The sequence below is a fragment of the Esox lucius genome, chromosome 24, assembly GCF_011004845.1.
Source record: "Esox lucius isolate fEsoLuc1 chromosome 24, fEsoLuc1.pri, whole genome shotgun sequence".
Classification (NCBI taxonomy): Eukaryota; Metazoa; Chordata; class Actinopteri; order Esociformes; family Esocidae; genus Esox; species Esox lucius.
The window spans coordinates 9,219,342-9,244,524 of record NC_047592.1 but is presented as its reverse complement, the minus strand read 5'-3'; the positions used below and the strand labels follow the sequence as shown (position 1 = coordinate 9,244,524).

Below are 25,183 nucleotides of genomic sequence, written 5' to 3'. Positions count from 1 at the left end.
ACCCCCACCACTCCTCCACCCCCACCACTCCTTCACCCCCACCACTCCTTCACCCCCACCACTCCTTCACCCCCACCACTCCTTCACCCCCACCTCTCCTCCACCATGACCTCGCCGTGTCACTATCCCCCAGGAGCTATGACAACAGGGGCGCTGGGGATGAAGTTTTCCCGCGGGACAAGTGGACAGGGCAGGGGACAGCTGTATTCTGGACCGGCTGAGAACCGGCTGAGGCGTCAGCATGCATGGGGCGTGCCCATGGGCAAACACGGCCACTGGCAGACACTAATGCGGCGGCGAAACGAGCTATCCCCCGGGTACCTTCTCCACAGAAACACTCCACAACACAGGCTAGTGTCCTGAGCAGGCGGGAACGAACGGACGGGACAGGGAGGGAGGGAGGGAGGGAGGGAGGGAGGGAGGGAGGGAGAGGAAGATTGAGGAGGGAGAGGAGAAATATTCTGTAGATACGAACGTAAGACTTATTCCAGGTCTAGGGATAGTGGAAGCTGATAAAGGATGTGCAGAGATGGAACGGTAAGTGCTGAGGAGATGCCCCAGGGGAAAGCCATGTAGACACAGCAAGCAGGGTTGGAGCAGCCTCTGGGAGTTGAATGTGTCTTTGTGTCTTTGTGTGTGTGTGTGTGTCAGGGCAGGTGGAGTAGAGCGGTTTGGGGATTTAGGGTGTGTGTGTGTGTGTGTGTCGGGCAGTCTCGGGGGGCGGGGCGGGGGAGTTGAACAGTGTATGTGTGTTTGGTGTTGGAGTTGAAAGGGAATTGGCTAAGGTCCTCTGTGGCGGCTCTTAATTCAAGGGCACCCAGAGGAGGGTTGCCATGGGGACGGCGGGACCGCAGGGAGAAAGGTGTGAGACCTCTCCGTCCTCACCGTGAAAAACACAACAACAGACCACGCAGCCAGCTGTGACTGAGGTGGGCCCCAACGCCACAACGGTGGTGTTGCTTTCCGTGTAGGCTTTCAAGGCTTTACAACACACCCCTACCGCCCTGCGTTGTGATATCGTTCATTCCTCAAAGCTCCCAATGCCGGACTTGTTTAACGGTTTGCTGAACGCGTGAACGAGTGATGCCAGTGCGCACACAGTGAGAACAGACGAAACCCTCCAAAGTCTCACAACGATGCGTAATTACAGGCTTGTCCATGGCGTGAATTATGGGACTGTGTGACGTTCCCCTTCATTTCCAAAGGGCACAGCTGGTTCCTGTGGTAACGCAAAAAAACGTGCAAAGAGAAAGGTGTGGGGGGGGGGGGGGGGGGGGTAACAAAGCTCAGCGCAGGAAGAGTCGCTTGGCAGTCGCTTGCATCCCCACGTATACTCTCTCCCTTTCCCTCGTGCGCGCGCGTACGCACGTATCCGCACAGACTATTCCTTCCTTCCTCAGAGGAGGGACGGTGTCTAACAGCCGCAGAGATTCTTCTGTAATCTCCCCGTCACAAGAGCAACCTCCGTGATCTGAATTGAGAATGAGGATGTTAATCTCTTCAGTCATGGTCGGTTGCCCACGCCGGTGTGGATTCGGATGCGGGGTCAAGAGTCCCCTCGTCTGGCCCGCTCCAGGGTCAAGGAGCGGGTGGAGGCGCGTGTAGCGTCTATTGCTACAGTGTGTGTACAATTGACTGACAGGGAACGAATGGGGACGGGCACGGAGTCAGCGGAGCTACTTTGGTCTTTAGATGTTAACAGGGTTCTCTGAAATCTGGGCGATTCTTTTGGGGTTGTCTCATGAGTCAGTGAGGCAGTTAGACAAAAAGCCAATCAAAACCCCTGCATCAAACACTGTATTGGAAATTAGTATGCATTATGCTGTAGAATCCTCCCCCTAGACCCTCAGTGATGTAACAACTGAACGACAGAGGCATCGGTGAGACAATGTCCTCTGAAAAGCCCGGTGATTTTGCGAGGCTGCTTCCATAAGACCGTCGAGCACATTGTTAGCTGTGATATAACGAGACTGTTAAATAGGTTTCGGTCGGACTGTGAGCGCCGATGCTGTGTTATTCCAGCCCCAAGGGAGGCCCGTGTGAGATGAGAACAGTCAACATGCATTATATACATACAATACGTGGGAGAGGAAGAAGGAACAGCCAGCCACAGAGCCAGTTTCTCTGTATACATTTCCAACGAGGAGACAGACAGCGGTTCGAAATGACAAAGACAGGGAGAAGCACGAGCCGTCGAGGGGTAGACCGAGGGGGCCAGATTGCTCTTCAATTACCTTCAATCAGAAGCTGTGTAAGACAAATCACACCGGCTTCAATTGGACATAATAAATTGCTTAACATATAGACAGGCTGAGAGCAGGGCGTGGGGGAAGGCCAGTGGCGGCAGGGGTCTTGCGAACAGACGCCTTCCTTTCGGCATCCATCACAATAGTGGGGTTGTGGCAGGCAGTGGTGCTCGTTAATCATGCAGGATAACAGGACAAATGCCGGCCCTCCACCCTTTCTGGTACTCAGTGGCTTGCTGAACTACTAGGGCTAATACTCAATCACTTCACTGTTGTGCTTGCTACACTAATACTCAATCACTTCACTGTAGTGCGTACTACACGGGCACTCAATCACTTCACTGTAGTACTTACTACATGGATACTCAGTCACTTCAACGTAGTGCTTACTACACAGACACTCAATCACTTCACTGTAGAGCTTACTCCATGGATACTCAGTCACTTCACCATAGTGCTTACAATACAGACACTCAATCACTTTGCTATAGTGCTTACTTCATGGATACTCAGTCACTTCACTGTAGTGCTTTCTACACAGGCACTCAATCACTTCACCATAGTGCTTACAACACAGACACTCAATCACTTTTCTATAGTGCTTACTTCATGGATACTCAGTCACTTTTCTGTAGTGCGTACTACATGGATACTCAATCACTGCACTTTAGTGTTTACTACCCTTATACTCAATAACTGCACAGTAATGCATACAGTTCTACATTAATACTCAATCACTTCATAGCAGTGCTTACTGCACGGAAACTCAATTGGTAGCATCCAATTGACACGTGGAAACGATATGCCAATCGGTGCCTCGTGATGTGACAGTGTGTCGAAGCTGTATTGCGATTCAATACTGTGATCTAACAGTGTATGGCAGCAGCAGTAAGATGAGAAAGTCGGTGAAAGTGAGTTTAGCTGAAAATATTTGCCTCACTGTTAAGATGGAGATCCAGCCACAGATAGACAAACGCTTCAATGTATGCACGGGCACAACAACAAAAGAATACCTGGAGTCAAAAGGAACAGTGCAACAATTGATTTCAGGTGTTTTCCATGTCGCCTGAAAGTTAACCTCTCAACCACAGCGCCAGCGACTGTGTCAACAGACACCAGTAATAAGGCATTTCCTATTTACCAGTGAGATTTGCACCGTCTACGGCTGCCCTTGTCGGCGGCACTGGCCCTGCGATATCCCTCTAAGAGAAGACAACAGAGCCCGCAAAAACACCAGAGTAATGGCACAACTGGCAGGCGGGAGATAAGGCCTTCAACGCTGCTCCCAGAGTCAACCGCTGCAGATATGCTAAACTGAGTGGTCTGGGCACTCCGGTGGTTTAAATGGGCTCTAAGAGGCCTCTCACGTCAGCCCGCCAAAAACTGGAGCAGGGAGGGGGTTTTTTTTGTCGCTTGAAACTGGTGCTACAAAACACAGAGGTCCAATGAGTCCTGCTGTAATGGCCGTGCATTCAGTAGCGACTGGTTGTCCTCATGTTTTAGCTGCTGACAGCTTCAGTGGAACCTTTTGTTCACAGTGCACGTTGCTAAGGGGACGATACGGTGAGAAAAACCTGCAGGACAGGAAACCTCGACCAATATTTGACAAGGCCCACTCACACACATTTCTTAGATGGCGAGGGACCGGACGGACAATGTCGTTTGACGGAGTAGTAAATATCACGGCGCCTCGGTTCAACCGCTACTCAAACTGTACACGCCTCTCCTTCAAAACAAACCGTTTTGAAGTTTATTTCCAGCAATTCTCCGCATTTCCCAACGTCCAGTGCGTTTCCCACCGACACCAGGAGCCAACTCCGGGGGCCATTTCTTCCACGTGTTTTTCTCCAACGTTCTACGGCCGTTGCAGGGGCATTCAAACGAGGGGCGGCACCACTCGGTCGGCGCAGGCAACGCACCGAGTCTTGATACAAAGATGCCAGCGTCTGGACTTGGATAGCATCTAAAGAGGGCGGTTAATATGGAACCTCTCACATGAAGTGGTTTGCGAGAGCATGTGTGATGAACACACGCCGCTCTGCATAATCTAAAAACAAACCCATGCCAAAGTTGTCAAAGGAAGCTGGGAATCTTGTGGGCGGCCAGTAAGTAACCACTCGAGTCGTGCCAGACTGTTCAGCGGGCTCTGTGCATTTGCTTTCTTCGCTACGGCCCGCTAATAAGACTGGCAGATACCTGAGAAAATATCTCTGAGGGACAGACCGCGGATACGTGGTCACCAGTGCCATGACCCTGACACACGGACTGTTGTGTTCCACTCCTTTCAGGAGAAACAAGCAACCCATTTCTCTGAGCCGTCCAATATCATATGACAGCCACAAATCCAAAGAGAGAGCCTGAGAACATTTTTATGTTAATTATGTAAATTTAAATAGCTTAGCAGCAACTCGAGATGCAAGAGAAGTGCAATCCAATTACCTAAGCTAGAGGGTAAAAAAAAAAATGATTAGAACAGGGCTGCTAGGGTATCAACTGCCATTCTCAAATAATGCCTCAGGAATGTGTACGTGTGCGCGTAACATGCGTGTATCGGGTTGGCATTTGCATGTAAAGAACACGCGTTTGTGTGTGCTGTGGTTCCAGTTTGTTCACTACAGCTGACCACTAACATTGAGAAAATATATATATATATATTGGAAAAGCAGCCATTATTTCCACATCTCCTCCGACTCCATTGGAAAGTCCATTGTGCTCCAGTCTAGAGCGTGGCTGAGAGAGGATTGCCATATCGAGCTCAGCAGCTCAGCAGAAAATGTGAAAAGTAATAAATCCAATGCAGTACTGAGCATGGGGAAGCTGCTGAAAGCCAATAACGTCAATAGTGGCACAGGCTTGGCCAATCGACGGCAGCGGGCTACGTGAGCAGCTGCGCTCCGTCCGACACTGCCCTGATTGATACAGATTACAACTAAATGGAGGAGAGTGAAGCCGTTGAGCGTGTGGACAGGAGCTAAGTGGAGGGAATTTAAAGATATGGACAGTGGAACACTGATGTCAATAGAGAGGCTGTCAGAATACTGGGAATTCTCCCTCTGTAAGAGGTTGGGGGAAAGAGAGAGAGAGAGAGAGAGACAGAGAGAGACAGAGAGAGAGAGAGAGAGAGAGAGAGAGAGTGTGTGAGGGGAGAAGGGGAGAAAAAGAAAGAAAACTGCAGCAGAGGAAGCTTGTGAAGGAGCACATCAAAGAGATTGTCAGATGCAAAGCCTCGGTTCGGCTCTGACAGCTTTGGCTCAGAACAGTGCAGCAACCAATGTACAACCCTGAGGAAAGCAGCCAGGAACATTTACAGAACACAATAAACGTTGAGTCAGTTGTCAATGGGAATCCAGAACACGTAGCGTAACCATAACGAATACAAAAAGCACAAACACCATCCTGGAGACTTTAAAAGGACACACAAGCCCAGCCATTGTGTGCCAGCAATTGCGCCACAGACGATGGTTATATGAATGGCTACACACACACACACACACACACAGCAGATTCAAAATGGCTGCTGCGTGGGAGTCGTGTGCACAGGGGCCCTGTTGTCTGAAGATCCACAGCAAAACGAAGCACAGCTGCATGAAACGGCAATCGTAAACATCATCGACCATTCAGCAGCAATGAATCAAAATATGGCGAGCAGGGACCAACAGCCAATGAAGAGGGTTGCCTTGTTGAACCCTCTTTCCGTGGATTACCCCAAATCAATAGATGACCAACTTATCTTGACTAATGGGCTCGACCAGAACCACCTCGCCAACCCTCCATCAACCTCCTTTGTGACCATTAACTTCCACTGACCTCACACGCACATTAAAACGGACACCAGGCTCTTAAGCCAACCACGCACTCCGTGCACTAGGAGTTTTTGTTTCCTAAAGATACCGGTACCCAGGCTAGAAAACGAAAAGCGCTAGCTGGCAAACGCATCAAACGGTAAATTCTCGGTGAAAGGAAGCGTCGGCATGGGAAGGCGGAGGGGGGGTTTGGATCTTACCGTGGCCCCCGCGCGTCAGGAAGGGCATCCGGTTGATGGCGATGGGCACAGTGCCGTGCTTGTTGTGGAAGTGGTGGACGTGGTGGGTGGTGCTGAGGCTGGAGGAGACGCGGGCCGCCACGGCCGGGCAGGGGAAGGCCAGCAAGGCCAGGGAGAGAACCAGTCGCAGCAGGCCAGCCGGGCCGGCCCAGACCAGAGGAACCGCGGGCCGCTGCACCAGCAGAAGTCCTCCGCCCACCTCCAGAGCAGCTCGGAGTGCGGGGGCGGAGCTTAACTGGAGCAGCATGCCCCGCCCACTTCCTCCCACGCGACAGGTACCGGAAGAGGACATTTTAGAGGGATCCGAGGCCCATTGCCCCTGGGCTTCCCAGCACAGGGCAAAAAAAAAAAAAAAAAAAAAAAAGAGGAGATTTGTAAAGTAAACAGATCAGCTGAGAATGAAGAAAGATCCGGAAGACGATGATCCCAAAAAAGGTATGTTCAGGGAAGTGAAAGAGCCAAATCCTACTGAAAATGGGGCAACAACCAAAACAGGAAAAAAAAGATATTGAACATTCCTTCAGCCCTGTGCTCAAATCCTTCCAGGAGCCTATCCCCTATTACCTACGCAATCCTCCAGAGCACCAAAAATACACAACTCACAACACAACAGCACCCCTCAAAAAATCCCCCCCCCCCCACAGGCAAATAAAGATTTTTTATCAAAGCTCCCTATGAGGCACCACAGAATAAACAATCACTGGAGGCTGAAGCCTAAACAGCAACCGATGAATCAAAGGAGCACCGGTTTGAAACCAAAAACCCCTCCATCGGGTAAACTATATTACTAATCAACGCTAAGATCTCAGCTATAGCCTGGCAACCTTGTTTGCCATCAACAGTAACTGAAGGTTTCCTCTGCACTACGAGGGCGTTACAAACCTTCTCGATCCAGAGCTTCAGCCCTCGGTGTGCTTAAAAAAATCACCACCATCCCCACAGTTTCCTGGATGAAGCCTCTCACATCGGAAAACAACAGGCAGAAGAGGGACAGAGTGATAGAGAGAGGGCTAGAGCAGCGCCACGACGACGGAGGTGCAGTTGAATCCAGCTTCCCGAATCCTTGGAGGTACAAAAAGGTACGGAGCAGCTGAAAACCAGGGTTGTGGAAAACGAGCGCAGGGCAGAGAACGAGGAAAGTAGCACCCAGAACAGCTATTCCCCAAAACTAGAGATACTCAGAGCCCCTCTCCCCTCGCAGAGAGAGCCCAGCTGGGATACGATACGAAAGCAGCCACAGTAGAATTGGACCCGAGGGCACAGTGAGCATCCAACTTATCCACATTCCCCTCCGGCTTCGGAAAGCATCACACCGATCCTTCAGAAATCCTCCTAAGCCTCCTTCCCACTCAGCACCGCACGGTATCCTGTAGGACAACGACGCCCTGGTGGTCTCTCTCCCTCTCAGTCCGCCGATTCCCAGACGTCGGTCTGACGAAGAGGTAGTCCTCTCTGAGCTCCGGCGCAGACTGCTGGCTGGCTGACTCGGACGGACGGCGCGGCTGTGAAATTCATGCTAATTGAAACGGGGGCTGCAGCAGCAACAGCAGCCCTGCCTACGCCACCCCTTCCAGGAGATTCTCCGGCCGTACACGGGCAAGGCTGCCCCGGGGTCCAGTAGGACGGCGGCAGGAACGGAGCAGAGGAAAGGTGGACTCGCTTCGCTCCCTTTGAAACCACAGACAGAGACGGTGATAGATGGAGCCGAGTGGAGACACGGAGAGAGCGACTGTGCGCGTGTCTGTGCGTGTGTGTGTGTGTGTGTGAGAGAGAGAGAGAAAGAGACAGAGATGGTGGGCAGGAGGGGGTGTGGGTGCAGGGAGGAGGGGTAGCAGGCAGACACAACCCGCAAAACAGAGTGAAGCCACAGAATTGTGGTGAATGTACAGGCTTGCACCAGGTAAATAACAGCTTGGATAAACGCTGGCCCATTGGAAGTGTTCGCGTTGATTCGGAGAAAGAAAAAAAAACGACAGAGCTGTGCGAGTCGGAGAGGGGATCTGTGTCATATAGTAACAACGAATAAACACGCAAGAGAAAAATAAGTAACACATCAATGCTTGTGAACAATGAAGATCTGAACATGCGCGCACACACACACACACACACACCCCTCCACAAATCACACTAACTGGGTGAGTTGGTTCCGGATGATGATTAATAATTTATTCTTCTACCAAACTGATGGAACCTCATCAGTTAGGGTCTAAAGCACAAACACTACTGTCTTTCACTCATCCTCCCCTCTTTAATTTCATCCATCTCTCTTTCATTACACCCTCTTCTATTTTTCATCCTCCCCTCTTTCACTCCTATTTTCTTTTTCTCTCGTCTTCTGTGTTTTTTTTTGTGTTTTTCATACCACCATTTTTCTCATGCTGTCCATAAATCTGGCAGGTAGATCCAGCGAGATAAATATTCGACGGACAGAGGGGGGAACCAAGAGTGAGATGCTGAGCAAGTGAACAGAGGGAGAGTTGCAAGAGATGCTAGAGAAAAGAAATAGATAGAAAAAGAGAGAGAGAGAGAGAAGAGGGAGGAAAGAGAGATGGAGTGAGATTGCATATCAGATAAATCACTGCTGATAGAGATCTAAGTTGGGACCGCCTTGCTGCTCAGAGAAGAGCGGACTTGAAAAATGGGCAAACAGAAAAGCCAGCAGCGCTTTTCCCTCTGTGACAGGGGGACAGGCCCAGGCCATCATTCAGATACGCACAGCTTTCATGAGGTGGGCGGGCCCAACAGAGCCAGACCGAGCCAACCCCGGGGCCAGTTGTTTGAAAGGGCTGGGACTCCCAGGCCAGGAGGAGCTGCTCATGGGTGGGGAGCCGGAACGGACAGGGGAGAAGCTGGTCAACCAATGGACAGGAATATAGGACGGGCATGTGACACTACAAAGTCCTAAGTTTGAACCGGATAGAAAAGGGCATGTCATTACCGTCCTAAAGCGGAGGTTTCCAAAACACCGGACGAAGCTCTCCCGTGCTGGAGTTCTTTCACCAGAGGTGGTCGGTGGGTTCAGCCGGGCCACAGCTGGTGCTGATGCCGCTGGAGGTCCCTGGAGGCCCGAGCCCAAAATACGCAGCGCCAACTCGACTAGCACCAGGCTAACACCCGCTCAGGCACCTGCCTCCCACGGGGCACCGCTTACTGCTCACCCCCGCTAAAGCGGTCCCCTGCGGAACAGCCCGTGCGTGCCCTCCCTGCAGGGACGCGGGTTCAGACCGGGCGAGCGAGGCAGTGGGATTAGACTTCTTGACTGTGGACTGCTAAAAAAAAAAGGACCCGCCTTCTAATTGCATCTCTCCCTACCGCCTTCTCTGTTGACCAAATATCGAACTACTCGTCCTTGTCCCTCTCCTCCCACCTACAGAGGGTGTCAGGTCGGGGGGGGGGGGGGGGGGGGGCAGGGTCGAGAAAGAGTGTTGTTGGAGAAGGGAGCGTTTTGAGAGATGAAGCATTCTGACGACAACGGGACTTTAGGGATTTGGCAAGCCTGAGAGATCAGTGTTTACGTGCAGGGAGATCCCCTTCCTCCAGAGGTGGCTCAGTCAGAGGACGGCTGCGTTTTGGTTACCAGGCAACGTTTTGAATGGTTTTCCCTCACGGAAGAGGTCAGGGATATAGGACACGACGAATCCCCTCACGCATCGTGGAAGAGTCGGGAAAGACGAGAGTCGGGGAGAGCAAGCGATCCGAGCTTTCATTTGGACGATTCACTTACTTGTTCTCCAAACTGATCTGAGCGTTAGCAGCTCATGTCAGTGGACCTGTGCGAGGCCACTAATTAGCTGACACTGTTGATTTGACTGTTTTGGCGAAATGATTGCGCTAAATCTGCACATATACTTTAGCATTGCACTGGTTAATGCCATTTCACCCTCAGGACATAGGAGTTTCAGGTTTTAGGGACTAGCTAGCTAGTTTGCCATGGCTATCGAGAACATGGTTTCAAGCTATGAATTATCAAGGAGCAGAAGGACTGTGTTCAGTGTTGCCTGGTTATTCTCAGTCATATGGGGCTATAAAGAAGTCTTAAGCTCTGGCCATTTGAGCTTATTGAAGAGCCTACGTGGCTATGGTAATATTAACGCAGACATAACGTTAAAGCCTTTGACAGGGAAACAGGTGAGGCATACACATACACCTGACTGAGCGCTGTAATCTAATAGCACTGTTTATGTACTCTCAGAGAGGCGGGTAATTAAAATCCATCGTTTTTCCACAAGCACGACATCCATTTCGGCGCTTCCCTCCTGCATGCGCCCGCACCCAGCCACATCCACCCACCAGTCCCGAACAGCCACAAACAGACAGACGGGGGGAGGGGCCACCGAGATGCGCTAAGTGCATTACAAGACAACAAGAGACGGACGATTTCACTAATAACATCCCGGGTTTCACAACCAACTGTACAAAAGGAGGTTGTGTGTCGGGCTGCCACTCAGACACGACAAGGTCGCCAAGGGCCAGCAATCTCTCCTGCACTCACCGCAGGCTCGTGTGGCGCTCAAAGGACGACGCGATCGTATGAATAAACACGTCTTAGTGTGGTAGCGCGGGGGTGGAGGGTGCTGCTGGAGATAAAACGGGTGGGGAAGAGAGCGGCGGAGGGGGTGGCTGGATACGCACGGCGGAGCCGGCCTGTTTCGCACATCTTAATCAACTACGATGACGCTTCCCAGGGAGACAACAACGTTAATAACTCCCAAACCCTCTTTGATGTGAAAGAAGACCACCTCATCGCCGAGGCATTACCTCGGCCAATCAGATCGCATTGAGTAATACAGAACAATATATTTTTTTTTTTAAACAACCCTATTGTCGGTGGTTTTACCCGGCAATGTTTCCATATGGTTAATTAGCTGTTGGTTAATCACACTGATCTAGAATCTATCACCTTGCCCACGCTGCTGAATTTAAAGAGCTCTGGTTGACGGGCTTCCCCAGGACACAATAGTTAGGTTCTCAGAAGCTGATTCAGCATTTGTGCCCGGTCAGGGAAATTAACTGCCTTAAAAGGCCCACATTCCGTTTTCCCAAACAACATTAACGGACATTGTCCTTTATCAATGTAACACACATCAATCCTGATGAAGAAAAATATTCAACTGGAATAAAAAAAAAAAATCCCATTACAGTATCAAAACGAGGAAGAATGTGCTACGTACAGTCTGGTGAACACATCCTCACTGTCTCTGGTTCTGTTACCTTCTCTACACACCTCAAGCCATCCAGCCATCCATCTATGGACCATGATGCTGCACAGTGAGCACTGTCTGTCCCTCCAGCTGTGGACCCAGCTGTCCGCGACAGATGGACCCAGCTCCCAGCCACCAGCGGTGGGTAGCCTCCCACCTGAAACCTCGGGCCACTGGGCTCCCGAACAACATCTACCGCTGACTGTACAAAGGTCATAAAATGGCTGCCGTAGGCACATTTTGCTATAGGTGAACAAACATTGCAATCTCCCTATTCGAGATTTGAGCATGATGAGAAGGTATCTTTCATGTAACAGCATATCTACAGCGAGTATTACGATGAGGGGGCGTAGAAAGGGAGGTTGATTCGGAGAATGAGCAACTGCAAAGTCAGTCCTGGAAGGACATAGGCCAACAGTAATCTGTAGCACGGGAGGCCAGAAGAAGCTATTTTGACAGTGATTTGAAATGCTACTTCTATGGGCAATTCAGGCTCAACAATGCAAAAGGAGAGTCAGAGACAGAGGGCGAGAGAGAATCAGGGAGAGAGGGGGAGAGAGAATCAGGGAGAGATGGGGAGAGAGAATCAGGGAGAGGGGGATGGAGAGAGAATGAGAGCGAGGGAGAGAGAATGAGATGGCTCCCTGAAGGACCAGATTGTTGTGCTCTAGGGTACCAGAAGCCCAAGTGTTTAAAACGCCAAGTGAATCACATCTCATTTATCCCCTGCCAGAAAATATGTAAAGAGGAACAGCTGATAACTGCTACAAACCCAGACAGACAGAGAGGGTGATGGAAGAAGAGGATGATAGAGAGATTGAGAGAGAGAGAGAGAGAGAGAAAGAAAGGAAGATGGGGTGGGGGGGAAGAGAAGAGACGATGAAGATTAGGGAGAACGTCGTCTGGCGCGGCTTATTTAAGACATGAGCTATTCTGGAAGTTTTGTGGGTGTTTAGATTCAATAAATGGGAAGCGTCTATCGATTTACACTCCAGATAGCGAGCGGAGATTCGCGGGCTGTTTCACAGAGATTAACAAACAGCACAATGAGACGTCAGCTGGGAATAGATGGCTGGAGTATTCCTCTCTTGTCCTCCTTCGGTTTCTCCTTCTCCTCCTCTTCGTCCTTCTTTTCCTCCTTTTTCTACACGGAGAACAGGAGCGAAATGCACTATAATAAATGAGTTGTAATCACACCAGATACCACCGCCAAGCTGATAGTATTTCCAGGTCCCTTATGGCGGCGGCCTTGGAATGCGTAACTTTTACCAAATTAGAACCCGAGACACTTTCCACTTTGATCCCCAAGGTTATTGATGAGTGCACGGAATCTTAGTCACAAAGCACACATTGCTGCGAATGGAGTGGACCATTGATATCTGCTTTAGTTGTGGAAACCAGGAGGGAAATACACTATTCAAAGAGATATTCAGGTTGACTAGGGAGGCTGCGGATGTTCTTATTTCAAGTTGACCTAAAAGAAACACTCATACCTGCCATGTTTATCCTTTTTTCGAACACAGACCCCATACTGCGAGGTGTTACTGCATAATCACCGGGGGGGCTCAGTAGCTAGATTAGATCCCCTGCAGTCTGGGGCTCAGCACATCACTTAGAGGGCGCACATTCCTTTCCACAGACGGCTTCCTTCACCTCTCCCGAAACCCCGGCCCTGATCGACGTGGAGCATGTGTCACGACGAGGAGAACCACCGACTTTCCAGTCCGTTCCCCGTGGAGCCCGAGAAGCTGAGGTCCTTGACGGCGTGGGCCAATGTCTGCTGTGGAGAGGCATCACCGAAAAATGGCAGAGCCGACGGGTACTTCGCCGGTAGTGTCCGTTTTGGTTACATGCCTGGCAATGCATACAGCCTCTCTGCCCGGGGATGGATCTTTAGGGCCCGGGCAGAGCCACGATCTGAACCCTGGCAGCCTGGACTTCCTTCACTAGTGCATCACACACTGGCACAGAGCGATAGCTAGCTTCTGGCGGGACAACGCCGGGAACACGATTTGAGAAAGAACAGGCGTGATACAACTGCATGATCGAATCCGGTTGGGATGTTGTTGTTGTGGTTGTTGTCTGGGTTTTTGTGTACATGTTGTGTTGTTTTGGTCCCCATTGGATATGGTAATGAATACACTGACATTGATAAAATACAAAAAAGACCATCCAGGGAATTAAAAGCTGCGTGAGGCTGTCTTTCTGCTCCATTGTTTGTCCTTGCGAATTGGCCTCCTTCTTGTGTTCTTTGTCAGTGCTCCTATGCATAGAGGAGTGTGTATTAGTCGGCGCATCGCAAAGCGTCTGTTTGAGTGTGGTTTGTGCGTGCAATAAAACCTCAGTGTGTACACTAGGGTTACTATGTATGCGTGCATGACTGTCTCTGTGTGTGCACGTATCTGTCTGTGTGTGTGCGCGCTAGCCATTTTTGATCTGAGCCAGAAAGGCGCGGCCCTCTGAGATGGCGGCCGGTCGCCTGTGTCGGGGTCCTACAGAAGTCTGTCACCTTCACGCCGCCGCGACCTTAACTGGATTCCACCTGGCCAGAGATGACGCCCACTGCTGAGGGAGACCCACGGGGCTTCATACTGACAAACCTCATTGTCAGAGCCCCCCAAAAATCACATCCCTCTGTCCACCGCCACCGCGTCAAACACCAAGCTGCCGAACGTGTCATTTTGCGTGACGGGTTTGGCGTCGCCATTAGGACGCCCCCTGCTGTTGGAGAGTCGTTTCGAGGGAGCTAGAGCCGATCCTCGACGTGGAGAGTTGAAAACTCTTTCAGAACTTCAGGGACAAACGGTCTGAGCACTGGGTAGGATTAGGTTTTTGGAGGTGATTTATTTTTTTCACTTCCGGATACTGTATTCTGTCTGAGCCAGTGGAAGAGGTAAATACATAGAGAGAAATGCAAGAGAAAGAAAGAGATAGTAAATGTCCTTGGCATTTCTGCACTGTCATCTGTTTACTTCTGGCTTAAGCACTTGCATTGAAACAGTGAACACTGACCGGTTTAACCCTTTATAACCGCTTCATATCCAGGAAAAAAACATTTGGGTTCATTAAACCATTCTGATAGACACAGTGACAGGGAGAGCCCTTCTAATAACGAGCAACAGGAAAGGTTAAAGGCAAAACTGATTTAGGTTCATTGGTGGAGGGGAAACATGCTTTGCATATGTAAGTCTTGCTGTTCAATCAGCTAATCGATTTGCGGTGTCGATTAAGGCGTAAAACACTATACGCTTCACATTTCAAACACAATACACGTCGATGGTGGGCTATAATTTCAATTAAGGAGACGCAAAGCGATTGAAACCCCAGTCACACGCGAGGTCATAGACAAACCCACAACCGCACATATCCAACAGCCTTCCAAACCCAGGGACTTTACCCCGCCCCTGGGAAGCAGCATACGGCCCCCTGGGGATATCATGCAGCAGGGGGGAAGGCAGGGGAGGATCTCAGAGCATTTCTGACGCCATCAGACAGGCAGGCACAGGAAGAAGAAGCAATGCTTCAAACAGTCACAGAGAAGGACGGGGAGACACAGGGCCAGATCACTTAGAAAATATGTACGTGTTCCGTGATACTGTGCTGTCCTGTAGGGTTCTATAATTCTGTTCTCTAGTGTTCTATGAGACCGTACTGTATTGTTAGGTTCCAGAATGCAAAGCAGTATCATTGGGTTCTACGATATTGTACATTAGGGTTCTATGAGACTGTACTGTAGGGTTCTGTAATGCAGTGCTGTATCGTTGGGTTCTATGATACTACACTTTACCGATGGGTTCTACGGTACTGAATCGTTGGGTTCCTCGGTGCCATACTGTACCAAGGGGTTCTATAACATGTAGTTAATTGTTTATCTGTACCTATGTGTTCCATTTTGATCGTGAGGACACACACTCCATTGTTACTGAGAATACATTCCAGTTTCAGACGATTTCTCTCCTCACTCAGTATATATAAATGAGAATACATGTTTTCATTAGCTGTAAAGGAAACCGCTGTCCGGGAGCTTTTACATTGATTTTTCTGTCCTTGAAACCCAATGGAAAGTGCCCTTTCTGATAAAAAAAAAAAAAAAAAAGTGAGCAGAAAACAACATCAACCCCGGGAGGCGGAGGGGAAAACTTGACAAGTCACTGGGTGCAGACAGGAAATTGAATCGCTTGACATTTTGGCTGTCTGCTGGGCCTGGTTCAGGAGTGTCAGGTGTGGGGGATTATTCTGTGGGAGCCCTTGAATGAACGAGTCAATCACTCGACATGGACCCCCGTTGACCTCTGCCAGTTTTACACATCAGCAAGCACTCACTTACATCTCTCTCTCTCCCTCTCCCCCATTCTCCCTCCCTCTCCAATTAAAGGGAATATGCAAGTAAGCAATTTGCGTCAACAAGTTGACAGCACGAACGGGTCTGAGAAATCAGAATCATATAGGCAAATATTAATTTCACTTGGTAAAAGTAATTATTATTTCATTGAAGGCACGTGGCTTAAATTACAAAACAGGCCTGACATTAACAAAACATTGTCCTTGGCATGGTCAGAGAGTGGGAGACGGTGAAAGATCACAGCTCCATAGAGCCATCTCATCGCAACAGGTGACAATCGGAAATGGAAAACAGCCCTTCGAAAACAGCCGACTTCAACGTCTTAGTTGTTGACCAGCAGCACATCAGGGGCTTTCTCTCTCACTTCCCCCATTGCCTGGCAATGGAACAGGTGGAAGCAGAGAGGTTGAACTGTGACCCTGACTGTGGGTGGAGGGATATACAGTATCTCACAAAAGTGAGTACACCCCTCACATTTTTGTAAATACTTGAGTATATCTTTTCCAAATTGGGCCCAAAGTGTCAATATTTTGTGTGGCCACCATCGTTTTCCAGCACTGCCTTAACCCTCTTGGGCATGGAGTTCACCAGAGCTTCACAGGTTGCCACTGGAGTCCTCTTCCACTCCTCCATGATGACATCACAGTGTGTCACAGTGCATGTTGGCATTCATGGTTCCCTCAATGAACTGCAGCTCCCCAGTGCCGGCAGCACTCATGCAGCCCCAGACCATGACACTCCCACCGCCATGCTTGACTGTAGGCAAAACACACTAGTCTTTGTACTCCTCACCTGGTTGCCGCCACACAAGCTTGACACCAACTGAGCCAAATACGTTTATCTTGGTCTCATCAGACCACAGGACATGGTTCCAATAATCCATGTCCTTAGTCTGCTTGTATTCAGCAAACTGTTTGTGGGCTTTCTTGTGCATCATCTTTAGAAGAGGCTTTCTTCTGGGACGACACCCATGGAGACAAATTTGATGCAGTCTGCGGGGTATGGTCTGGACACGGACAGGCTGACCCGCCACCCCTTCAACCTTTGCAGCAATGCTGGCAGCACTCATACGTCTATTTCCCAAAGACAACCTCTGGATATGCACGTGCACTCAACTTCTTTGGTCGACCATGGCGAGGCTTGTTCTGAGTGGAACCTGTCCTGTTAAACCGCTGTATGGTCTTGGCCACTGTGCTGCAGCTCAGTTTCAGGGTCTTGGCAATCTTCTTATAGCCTAGGCCATCTTAATGTAGAGCAAAAACAATTTTTTTCAGATCCTCAGAGAGTTCTTTGCCATCAGGTGCTATGTTGAAATTCCAGTGAACAGTATGAGGGAGTGTTAGACCGATGACACCAAATTTAACACAAATCTGCTCCCTATTTCACACCTGAGACCTTGTAACACTAACGAGTCACATGACACAGGGGAGGGAAAATGGCTAATTGGGCCCAATTTAACTTAGGGGTGTACTCATTAATGGCTGTGTGGTTTAGACATTAGTGGCTGTGTGTTGAGTTATTTTGAGGGGATAGCAAATTTACACTGTTATACAAGCTGTACACTCACTAATTTAAATTGTAGCAAAGTATCATTTCTTCAGTGTTGTCACATGAAAAGATATACTCAAATATTTACAAAAATGTGAGGGGTGTACTCACTTTGAGATACTGTAGCTACAACAGCCACTCACACCTACACATCTACCCACACACTCACACCAACACACACACACTCACGCCTACACACTGACACGGACACACACCGACACGGACACACACCGACACGGACACACACCCAACTGCTCCTGTACATCAGATGATTCATGACACACACCATTACTTATGCATGTACACAGTCCAAGTAAATTCACATCATGTAGCTGTTCAATAATTCACTGTGCTTTGTGATGGCTTTGTAGGTGATGTTGGTGTTAAACAAGGAGGCCGAGTTTGGACCCAATCCGCTCAATATATCATCCTGCCATTCTTAGGTGTGTTCTTAGGTTTCAGCTTGCTGGGAGATAACAGGAGGACAGGCTAAATAGCAAATAACACCACTTACAACTAGTCTCACCTGCTTATGGGCATCCACTCCACAAAAATACACCATCTCTTATTTAGTAGAGAAGCTCTCACAAGTTCCATTATCAATAGTGAATTATTAAACTTAGAGGTTCGAATACTTAACGGTGATAGGTTAGAAGCTGTTGAATATGACACTGTATGACATCACATGGGTATGAGAAAAACAGACAAGTTGCGTTTCTGTGTTTATAATAAAAAAAAAAGGCCTAATCTAATGGAATCCAGGCACTCTGCATTGCATCGTTCCAAAAACAGCCCTCAGCAGCAGTTAATTGGTCATAAACGTGTTAATTAAATAACTAGGCTCTTAGCAATGCTTGACATGAGCTATGAAGCATATATGTATGAAAGCAAACAGATTTTAAACATGACCAGGTAAAAATATGCTATCTGAATATTAAAGGGAAAGAACAAATAGATTATAAAAGTATTGACAGCAGCAAGGAATTGCTTTCCCCAGTGAAACCAGCAAATCATTTTATAAAAGAATATGAATATTTACCATCACTACATCTATCCACCATCACTACATCTATCCACCATTACTACATCTAATCACCATTACTACATCTATCCACCATTACTACATCTAATCACCATTACTACATCTATCCACCATTACTACATCTATCCACCATCACTACATCTAATCACCATCACTACATCTAATCACCATCACTACAGCTAATCACCATCACTACATCTATCCACCATCACTACATCTAATCACCATCACTACATCTATCCACCATCACTACATCTATCCACCATCACTACATCTATCCACCATCACTACGTCTATCCACCATCACGACGTCTATCCACCATTACTACATCTATCCACCATCACTACATCTATCCACCATCACTACATCTATCCACCATCACTACATCTATCCACCATCACTACGTCTATCCACCATTACTACATCTATCCACCATCACTACATCAATCCACCCTCACTACATCTATCCACCATCACTAAATCTATCCACCATCACTACGTCTATCCACCATCACTACATCTATCCACCATCACTACATCTATCCACCATCACTACATATATCCACCCCCACTACGTCTATCCACCATTACTATGTCTATCCACCATCACTACATCTATCCACCATCACTACATCTATCCACCATCACTACATCTATCCACCATCACTACATCTAATCACCATTACTACATCTAATCACCATTACTACATCTAATCACCATTACTACATCTATCCACCATCACTAGGTCTATCCACCATCACTATAACTATCAACCATCACTACATCTATCCACCATCACCATGTCTAATTTGATCACCTCATTTTTATATTGTAACTCCACTCCATAATCCTCCCCTTCTTTCATAAGTAGAGACCATCCACACTGAAAGGTCACCCATAGGGGTCATCCGGTTCAAAGAAGTATTATCACAGTCATGGCTGATGGTGTAGCGAATAGCATGGGGCTTCTCTGTATGGTTTTAGATTAAACTGATAGACTGGATCCTCTGTGTGGCCAGCGGGCATAATAGACTGCTTGGCTTATACTGACTCGCTTAAATGCTAAGATGGCACATTTAATTAAAGGCATGGCCCTCTTTATTTCAGCTGGCCTGGGTTGTCTCACTGTGTCATAGAGGGGCTAGGGGGCCTTCACCAGATGTGTGTGCGTGCCAGTGTGATGAGGTCATGACAGCGCTCCAGCCATCGTAACACATGAGCAAAGGGCCCTCATTCCGCACACAATTTACACCCCGGGTTCTAATACACACACATATTACAGCCTGGGTTCTTATACCACACATTTTACACCCCAGGTTCTAATACCACACACAATTTACACCCCGGGTTCTTATTCCACACACATTTTACACCCCGGGTTCTTATACCACACATTATACACCCCGGGTTCTTATTCCACACACACTTTACACCCCGGGTTCTTATACCACACACACTTTACACCCCGGGTTCTTATACCACACACACACCCTTCCAGTCCCATCTCCACTTCATCCTCTGCGGAGAGGGGTTGTCTATTTTTCAGGGATGTGTAAACTTGCTAGCTGATGATTGGCTCCTTCTGCACGCCTCTCAGGGTCAGTGCTGGCCCTGCCCCCACGCTCCTCTGGGTCAAAGGAACCTTGAAATTGAAAATGACGTGCTGCTTTCCTGGGAGACAGGCTTCGTCCCCTTTAACTGCAGCCTACTATGTATTAAAAGCTTTTCTCCAATGTTCTACCCCCATCACCCTCCCTCACTGTGCGTACGCTTGCATAATTTAATTTGTAACGCCTCGCTACATATTTTTTTTTATCCCGCTCACTCTATTTTTCCCTCCTTGTTCTTTGCCTCTCTAGCGGTTTGATTCCCTCAGGGTGAACATCTTTACTGTCTCTGCCGGTTTTAATAAAGGCGACTCTTTAAACGCAAGCCTCTAACTTTGATTCGGAAACCAAATCTGTGCGTGTCCTCCGCACTCATATCAGCGGGAGGAACCGACACACCCACAACTCCTCCCAACCTCTTTGGTGAAGCTCTATTAATTATCAATGGCCAATCATCACCATTCAAAACTAAGTGGTAGCCCCCCTAATCAAAGCCACTTCGTTCAACTATAATATCCATTGCATATTCAGCTATTCATCATGGAAACGTCCCACTTTCCGACCTAGACTATATCCTCGACAACTGTCAAACGCAATTCTTTGTGGATGGTGATACACCTTTGATTCTTGTAGGTGAAAGCTGGCCTTTTTATCAAGGCTTTATTAGACACGAGAGCCGATTAAATACCTCTGCACCCTGGCGCCAGATTAAGATCTTTTCGAAAAGCACAAGCCTTGGCCTCGGAAAGCTCTAAGACAAACCAAGGTCAATTACTAGCATATCAGGCGCATATCGCGTCATATCTCAGTGGATCTTAGGCACACTGCAGTGGGGGGGGGTCATGCCTTCATCTCCGCTCCAGCACTCAGAAGGCCTGACACGCTCACGCACATACTTGCGTCGCACGTAATGTGACATGGGCTGACTTACGTCGATAGATCGAAACAGAGTACGGCTTTGAGAAACCCTGTGTTGAAACTCCCGCCCCAGCAAACATACCTACTACTTGCGCCGATCCAGTTACCATTCAAAGGGGACGTAGTTCGCGGAGAGGAAATGAAGAAGACGGCTTTGTTGAAACACTTAAGGACGCTTTTGTGCGTGACCAGTCGCCTCTGTGCCCCTAGGTGAACTCCCTTTGGCCTGGCGCTGGTGTCGCTCCATTGAAACGGCTTAGCTATATCCGGAGCAGTGAATGCCGTGACGGCACACCCTAGCAGACCTCACACCGAGGCCTTCCGCTGCCACCCACGCACGGGGCCAGACCGCACACCGAGGCCTTCCGCTGCCACCCACACACGGGGCCAGGAGAGTACCCCCGTGTTCCTGGGACGAGGGGAACCCTGAGGGTCTGGACATCCCTGCGTCACCAGCTTATAACAGACACCAACGGTGGACCGGGTCAGCTGAGGTACGGACGAAGCCGGCGCATCCCATGACGCAGCCTGTTCTATTATGAACTTCCTGCATGGTAGTGTTGTGCATCAGTGCGCAGGACCCAGGAAGTGACACAGGGAGGGAGGGATGGATGGAGAGACTGTGTTCACACAGCAGTTACAGTCCAACGACCAATTAACAAAGAGTGGAGGGCAGATGGAGACCTCTCAGCCTAGCGAATACTGCTCACATACTACCATTCTACCCTCCTCTAAGTTGGTGGCATACCCATTGCTGCCCCCTCCTCTCTCTCGGTCTCTCTCTCTTCCTGTCTCTCTCCCTCCCTCACAGTCTTGCTGTATGTGTCCCCACATGAACAGTAATCCACTCTCTAGTAGTGTCTGCCTCAGTGGGCCTCTCTTTTCTACATCCCTTTAACACCCAGACTGAACATAATGACTTGATGGCATTTCTGCTGGGTCTGGTTCCTGTTCTGCCACAGCAATGACCAGAAACCCACCAGAGACGGACCTCAGTGAGCGTGACTTCAAACCTCACTTGACACAGACCTCATTGAGCGTGACTTCAAACGTGGCCAGAGATGGACCTCATTGAGCGTGACTTCAAATGTGGCCAGTAACAGACCTCAGCAAGCATGACTTCAAACCTTGCCAGAGATGGACCTTAGTAAGCACGACTTCAAACCTCGCCAGAGATGGACCTTAGTAAGCACGACTTCAAACCTCACCAGAGATTAAATTCAGTAAGCGTGACTTCAAACCTTGCCAGAGATGGACCTTAGTAAGCACAACTTCAAACCTCGCCAGAGATGAAACTCAGGGAGTGCGACTTCTACCCTCGCCAGAGACAAATCTTAATGAGCATGACTTCAAAACTTGTAAGAGACCAACCTCAGTGAACGTGACAGTTCCTTGAGAGGACTGTGTCACTGGTGACCTGATGCCTCAGGACAAGCAAGACAGCCTCCAGAGGAGTGCTGAGCGGCAGGATGTGGCCCGGGCCACAGGGGTAAAGCCCAAGGGCCAGAGGAGGTAAGAAGGCCAACCGCTGAACTCCAATCCGGGCCAGTTCACACACACAGACACCCTCCTCAAGGTACTACACACTACTAGAGAATGTGCAAGCAGCAAAAAGAGAAATAACCCTGGCGCTTTTTCCAGTGGTGAACAGCAGTTGAAAAACCTAGACGATTTCCCCGCAGAGACAAAATGGCCAGGCCTACCTCAGCACATTAACACATTATTTTACATCGCTGCACTAGAACACAGGCGTACTGTTCTCTGTTCTCATGTCTAGAACTGACAGGACCCTGTACAGCTTTTACTTTCAAGCAATAACACTGTTAAACAAGGCTGGAATAGTACAGCTCAGTTGTTACCCAGAGTATTTGCATGGTCCGCTTTAATGCAGTAAAGCGGTTTTTTTCCCTTTACGATAACCTTTGTGCTCATATTGCCATGTTCGACCCTAGCTGTAGATTTCATGTTTCATATGCCATCCTCGCTCCTCTAATAACTGAGAGCTGCTGTGATCAATAGAAGCCCTCTAGAGCACCCTATCACTCCATCATTCCCCTCATGTCTCCAGCCCATTCTGGTTATCTGTTACAGACTCCATCTTATTTTACACCGATGGCCTCCATCTCAGGTACCATTCTCTCGAGCCTGTATTTCCCAGGCTATTTCCCGACCTCACCACTGACCCTCGGCAGTTTGGACCCGGCAGTCGCTCTGCGCTGCATCGTCCGTCTTTAGTGAGTCCAGGTTAAGAGAGTCAGCAATGTTTGTTGTCCACTGAACACACTGCCAAGCGTACCCCCTCTGGCTTATGGTAAAACAGACATCCAGCAGTACTGTAACAAAACCAAAATTGGTGGGAGATTACCAAACATCCTCCATTATGAGTAATTTCTCAAAATGGAGAACTGGCACTACAAGAGTAGCCTACAACACTATTTTAATGTCAGGTACATTTGATTTAGTGTGTAATATGAATTAGATATGTTAATATGCACAACACTACTCCGGGGAATGTCCATTGCTCCAGTTTTCCCTGCGGTTTTGCATTTTACCCAGAGCAGGATAGAGATCTGGATTGCACCGCGTTGTATCAACTGCACAGTTATGTTGTAATTCGGAAGGCTCCAGGAGTTACTCTAATGGAATTCTAGGATCATTCACAGGAGAATGCAGTTTTGAATCAGCTGACCATATTAATCAATCTCTTTCACAGGAGCCGTCAGTTTCTAATTAGCTGATAATATTAATCCATTTCTTTCACAGGAGCCTGCCGTTTCGCATCAGCTAATATCAATAAAATCAGGGTAATGGGCGTACAGCGTGATTTTCTGAGATGCAAGGGCTACTCAGGAATGCATCAGAATATCCTCCAGCTACAAAACATAAACAAGGTAATATCAGTATTCCTTCAAGGGGAAGGTATGAAATGGGTACTAAATACTCTGGCACAAATGCATGCAGTTTTATAATCATTCATGGTCATACACACCAGTGTTTTGTCTGCAGCTTTATGAACATCTCGGAAAATTAAAACTGCACATTGACCCTCTGTAATGTGCAAATACAGTCAGACACCACCACGTTATAAATAGGCGCCGGGTCACATGCGCAGACATTTCTCCAAACCGGGTTTCATACATAAACCCATTCACACACAGACCTTGTGAGCAGACAATAGCAAGCATCGCTACAGACGCTAACGCTAGCGGACAACGCTACAGCCGCCATGTCACACTCATGTAAACTATAGGTCCTCCGTGCCGTCACTGATAAGCGAAGGTTTACGGCGTTGAGGAGAATTATTAAGAGAGAGCCTGAGACACCAATTCCGCTTTTGAGACCTTAACAAGGTGACCCTGTATCTTAACCCCTCCAGATTCAATGGATTGGTAGAACAGGGCAGAAGGGAACCTTCCTAAGTTATTATTTATTCCCACCATGGAGATCTAGTTGTTGTCATCCCGCTTTTCATCTGCACTGCTCTTCATCTCCCAACCTACAAACTTCCCCTTAACTCCAAGGGAAGACTGTCATCATCCCTCTTGCCCTTCCTGCAGCTATCCATCTTTCTGTCTCCACCTCCGTCTCCAGTGCATCTGGTGCTAGAGGACCTTCTCAAAGCACAGCCGAAGCTTGGATTCAGTCCCTGGACCAGCTAGTCAGGAATCTGAGAGGATGTTACGTAAACTCATTACTCCTCAATGAGATGGCCGACTACATCTTATTGCTTTTTTCCGCCATGCCTACGGTCATGGATGTGAGAGGAAATAACAACAAGCTCACCGGAGAGGCAAGCCAAACGCTGTGTAGATGTGGCTGCTTCTCTCTCGTTACATACTATTTTCTAGGGCGTAAAATCTACGCTGAGCGTTTCTTCTCAGCTCTATAAGCGTCTGTGCTGCACTAAACTGACCCACTTCCAATATGAACTCTATTTGCAATGTGCCCTTCGTTCTGCGTAGTCCTAGAGGAAAAACCACCATAAGGGACAGTCAACCTTAACACTATAGGATAAACCACCTTAACACTATAAGACAATCAACCTTAACACTATAGGATAAACCACCTTAACACTATAAGACAATCAACCGTAACACTATAGGATAAACCAACTTAACACTATAAGACAATCAACCTAAACACTATAGGATAAACCACCTTAACACTATAAGACAGTCAACCGTAACACTATAGGATAAACCACCTTAACACTATAAGATAATCAACCTTAACAC

At 48.5% G+C, this 25,183-nt stretch overlaps 1 protein-coding gene across 12 annotated transcripts in view; it reads right to left on the bottom strand.

Annotated features, from left to right (window-relative positions):
- Positions 1-25,183, bottom strand: part of nrxn2b (neurexin 2b) — a 638,533-nt gene that overhangs the window by 176,225 nt on the left and 437,125 nt on the right. For 2 of the 12 annotated variants that reach the window (XM_029117458.2, XM_029117459.2), the window contains exon 1: positions 6,250-8,196. The exons of the other annotated variants lie outside the window; for them this stretch is intronic. In XM_029117458.2, coding sequence (XP_028973291.1) covers positions 6,250-6,580 — 331 coding nt within the window. In that variant the 5' untranslated portion in view covers positions 6,581-8,196. Of the gene's footprint in view, positions 1-6,249; positions 8,197-25,183 lie in introns of those variants that run through there. 12 annotated transcript variants of the gene reach the window in all.